The sequence below is a fragment of the Mandrillus leucophaeus genome, unplaced genomic scaffold (genome assembly GCF_000951045.1).
Source record: "Mandrillus leucophaeus isolate KB7577 unplaced genomic scaffold, Mleu.le_1.0 Scaffold366, whole genome shotgun sequence".
Taxonomy (NCBI): Eukaryota; Metazoa; Chordata; class Mammalia; order Primates; family Cercopithecidae; genus Mandrillus; species Mandrillus leucophaeus.
Window position 1 is genome coordinate 281,040 of NW_012103876.1, and position 4,395 is coordinate 285,434.

Here is a 4,395-nt window from a genome sequence, read left to right on the forward strand (position 1 = left end):
TTTTTTTTTTTTTTTTTGAGACAGAGTCCCACTGTAGCCCAGATTGGAGCGCAGTGGTACAATCTTGGCTCACTGCGACCTCTGTCTCCTGGGTTCAAGCGATTCTCCTGCCTCAGCCTCCCGAGTAGCTGGGATTACAGGCACATGCCACCACACCTAATTTTTTTTATTTTTAGTAGAGATGAGGTTTCACCATGTTGGCCAGGCTGGTCTCATGGTCTCAAGCCATCCACCTACCTCAGCCTCCCAAAATGCTGGGATTACAGGTGTGAACCACTGTGCCCGGCCAAAAACCTTTTTTTTCATGTGGAAGAAGAATTAGTTGGCAGCATGAGCCCAGATTGCATCCTCCCAGCAGGGGAAGCAGCCCCCAGACTTGTCTCCTTCTTCCCAGTCTTTCTCACACACTGCTGTAACCTTCCTCACATTTCTTGTCAGCAGGTTCTTCTCAAAACTGCCTGCCCATTTGCCTCCCCCAACCCCCAACAGCAACCTCACATCCCTGATCAGAAACACTGTGATTCAGAGGTGCCAGTAGGGCTCTCAGTGGCTTTACCAACCCCTGGGTGATTACTGCAAAGGGCCCAGAGGCCAGAGGGAGGGGGCAGGCATTTACCCACCACCTGCTCAGTATTAGCCAGCCAAGCTGCTGCCTTCAGCTTGTGCCTGTGGGTGCCTGCAGCCCCTCTTGAAAGATGGGCATATCCCAATCGCTTCCCTGGGGCTCAAGGCTTCTCTAACTCTAATCCAACCTTCCTTTCCAGCTTCCTCACAACACCCTCTGCAGCCGAAACAAAACACCCATCCACCTCCATTCCAGCTGTTTACCTCCACTTCTCCAGTCACCTCTGTCCTGCCATCTCTTTCCAGCAGAATCCTTCCTCTCCTTCGTGGTCCTGGTTGAAATCACTTGCTGTTGGTTTAGCCCATCACACCCTTGTGCCTGCCAGCCCAGGGTGGCTGTCCTGTAGCACTCCCTGCTCAATGCACCTCCTTACCAGGCACTTCCTGGCAGCACCCGTGACAATGCTGCTGACTCCAGAAACAGAGGGGACTTCACCAGGGAGCTGGCATGGGGGGAAGGGTGTAGATTTGAGCACCAGCCCAATTTACTTGTTGTATAATCTTGGACAAACCTACTATTCCCTGCCACAGGAAGGCCTGGAGAAGGAGGAAAGAATGAAGCCGACTGGCGGGAATTCACTTTGGAATGTGAAGTGCTTTGCTCTTTGGAAGAACTGACATTCTCGGAAGCTTCTTCCAGTTATGCCCACTGATGGTTGAGTAACTTGCACTGGACAAGTTTTTTTTTTTTTTTTTATTGGGAAACTCATGTAACAAACCTAAATTTATTGAAAATGAAATCAGTAAGACTCTGCAGGCTCCACCTCAACCAGCACCAAGGCCTCTACTTGGTCTGGTCCCAGTTCTTTAAGCCCCAGAATGGACAACCATGTGAAGAAGCTGAGGTCAAATGCAGGGCCACATGCCCACACTGCAAACCCCTCCACCCACCCTCAACTCACACACACACTGGGATCAGCAGGTCTAGGCTGAAATAGAGAACAGTGAGGTTCCCAGGGTGGCAGGTAGGTATGACAGGCACCATACCCCAACCCGCTCAAACCCTAAGTTAGCAAAGGAAGACAGAAGACTGGCTTGCCTGCCCATCCCCCTCCCCCCACCCCCGACAGCAGCCTCACATCCCTGATCAGTAACACTGTGATTCGGAGGTGCCAAGAGGAGGGACATTACCAGCCCCTGGGTGATTACTGCAAAGGGCCCAGAGGCCAGAGAGAGAGGGCAGGCATTTGCCCCACCACCTGCTCAGGATTAGCCAGCCAAGCTGCTGCCTTCAGCTTGTGCCTGTGGGTGCCTGCAGCCCCTCTCCCTTCCAGAACAGGTATGGCTGGAAACCAGTCCTCCTGCCAGAAGTCAGTTCCAGGAGGTCCTTTCTCCCCCAGCCTGGGAGGATGGGTTGTGACACCTGGGACAGCTACACAAGCTTCTTGGCTTCAAAGAAGCTCTTGAGGTGCCGCATCTGCCAGACACCGATGGCCACAAGGATGAGGGTCTGCAGAATGGACCACCACAGCACCCGCTGGTTGGTGCTCTCACTGGTCTGCCGGAAGCGCTCCTCTCGCCACTGTAGGGGAATATAAGGTGAGCCTGAGTTGGCTGGGGCTGCTAGAACTGCTGCATTCCCAGCCCAAGAGGATGCCCAAGGTCAGCCAGCTTTTCCCAGGTTCCAACCAAGTGCCTGCAAAGTGTCACTCTACCTGGGGACTATCTTTACCCTCAGGCAACCTACTCATTCTCCCAAGTCTGTTTCTTCATCTGTCAGGCATAGTCCTCACCTAGTCCTGCCCTGGTGCCTGGGAGAGAGATAAGGTAGTTGTGGTATCACCCCACGAGGCAGAGCTGTCCTGGAGCATGCAGGAGTGGACGTGCTCTATGCCCTCTGCCTAGGTCTCCAGGCTGCTCCTTGAAGATGCTGGGCACAGGCTGTAAACTGGCAGGCTGGGGGCTGGATCTGGCCTTTATGTATGTTTTTTTGGGCTCACACAGTGCACAGTCTTTTGTCAACATTTAAAACCCAGACAATTTGTGCAGCAGCAATAGAAAAAAATAAAAAATAAATTAAAATGTTCACATAAAAATCTTGGCTATTTCCTCTTGAAAAAAATGGGACATCTGTAAACTCAAGGCTGGTATTTCTGCAAGGAGGCCCCCAGGTGACACTGAATAGTGGCTGTGCTTGTTTAGATGGGTCACTGCCCTGCTAGTCCTTCAGGTCACAGATTCATTCATGGTACTCTCTGGTTCCTGGTCACCGGTAAGTTTGAGACCCTGGTCCTGGGAGCATGTGGACCCACTGAAACAGCACCCAAGGTGTTGGTATCAAATCCTACTGTGCCATTCTGTGTGTAACTGTGATTTAGGGAAATGACAGCTTCTTATGAGTCTGTATCCCCAATTACAAGGTGGAGTTAGTAATACCCACCCCATACCCTACAATGCAGTGCAGGTCAGTCCCTTGGGGGTCTCAGAATGAATCTGATGTGAAATTCCTGACTGAGCCAGTGGGCAGCTTCTAGGGAGAAGCCCACTGCTCCTGGCCCAGTCACTCACCCGCTGGTAGTTCTGCTCTTTCTGGATCTGCTCTACTTGTTCCACCAGCTGTCGCACTCGTAGCTGCAACTCACTCAACTTGTCTTTAGCGGCAATTTCTGCATAGTCGTTGGCATGTTCACCTACCTGGATGTCCAGGTGAACTCTCTGAGGACAGACAAAGGAGATAAGGGAAATCTGGCAGCCCTGCTCCATCTTCCTGCCAGAGACTGACAGCTCATCCCCGACTTTCCTTCATCTGTTCGTTTAGCCAACAGACTGGGCCCTCTTCAGTGTCTTAGCCCCATGGGGCTCTGGGCACACAAGCATGTATTAAGCTTGGGCTGGTGCTCTGAGTGAGGCATATACAAAGAGCTCAGTCATTGTGTCCTGGATACCCACTAGAAACCCAGCGTTTTTAGGAGACACAAAATCTGACACGATCCTCTCACACCCACAGCACCACCAGTCCCCCAGTCCTCACCAAAGGATGAAGGCTGAAAGCTGCAAGTCTCACATAGGCCCACTTATCAGCATGCCTCCAACAGAGGGAGAACTTGGGGAACTGGAGTGAAGACAGACCTGGTGCTCTCCAGGGGTATGTGAGGTGAAACTGAATCTGCCCTTGGAGGCATACAAAGGATGAAGGCTGAAAGCTGCAACTCCCGTGTAGGCCCACTTACCAGCATGCCTCCAGCAAAGAGGGAGAACTTGGTGGAATTGGAGTGAAGACAGATCTGGTGCTCACCAGGGGTATGGGAGGTGAAAGTGAACCTGCCCTCGGAGCCATACTGCCGGGCCAGGATGACCTGGAGGAAGGGAACAAGCTTCAGTCAGTGTTATGGTAGGGATGGGAATGGAGGAAAACAGTGCTTAAGACTCTAAGTACCGCAAAAGTTGACAAGCACAGCCTCTGGCACCTCACAACACTGAAAGATCCAAAGCTGCTCAGCAGCTCTTGCCATATACTTGTCTGAGAACTCTCTGGGGCAGGTGTTTAGAGTCTGAGAGACTGACATCAGGGTGGCAAGTGACTGACTGCTCTTGGGAAAGGCTTTCCTTTATAGTTCATGCCCTTTCAACTCTTCTGGTGTGAGTTGTTTTTTGGGTTTTTGTTTTTGTTTTTGAGACAGTCTCACTCTGTCGTCCCAGCTGGACTGCCATGGTGCTATCTCAGTTCACTGCAGCCTCAGCCTCCCGGGTTCAAGCGATTATAGTGCCTCAGCCTCCCAAGTATCTGGGATTATAGGTGTGTGCCACCACACCCGGCTTTTTTTTTTTTTT

General features: G+C 51.7%; 1 protein-coding gene across 1 annotated transcript in view; it reads right to left on the bottom strand.

Annotated features, from left to right (window-relative positions):
* Positions 1 to 1,292: 1,292 nt before the first annotated feature.
* The window catches only part of TMED9 (transmembrane emp24 protein transport domain containing 9), a 44,106-nt gene continuing 41,003 nt past the window's right edge, over positions 1,293 to 4,395 (bottom strand). Inside the window, exons 4-6 of the mRNA XM_011990019.1 lie at positions 3,795 to 3,920; positions 3,133 to 3,279; positions 1,293 to 2,146 (exon numbers count right to left, since the gene is read on the bottom strand). Coding sequence (XP_011845409.1) covers positions 1,997 to 2,146; positions 3,133 to 3,279; positions 3,795 to 3,920 — 423 coding nt within the window. The 3' untranslated portion in view covers positions 1,293 to 1,996. The remainder of the gene's footprint in view (positions 2,147 to 3,132; positions 3,280 to 3,794; positions 3,921 to 4,395) is intronic.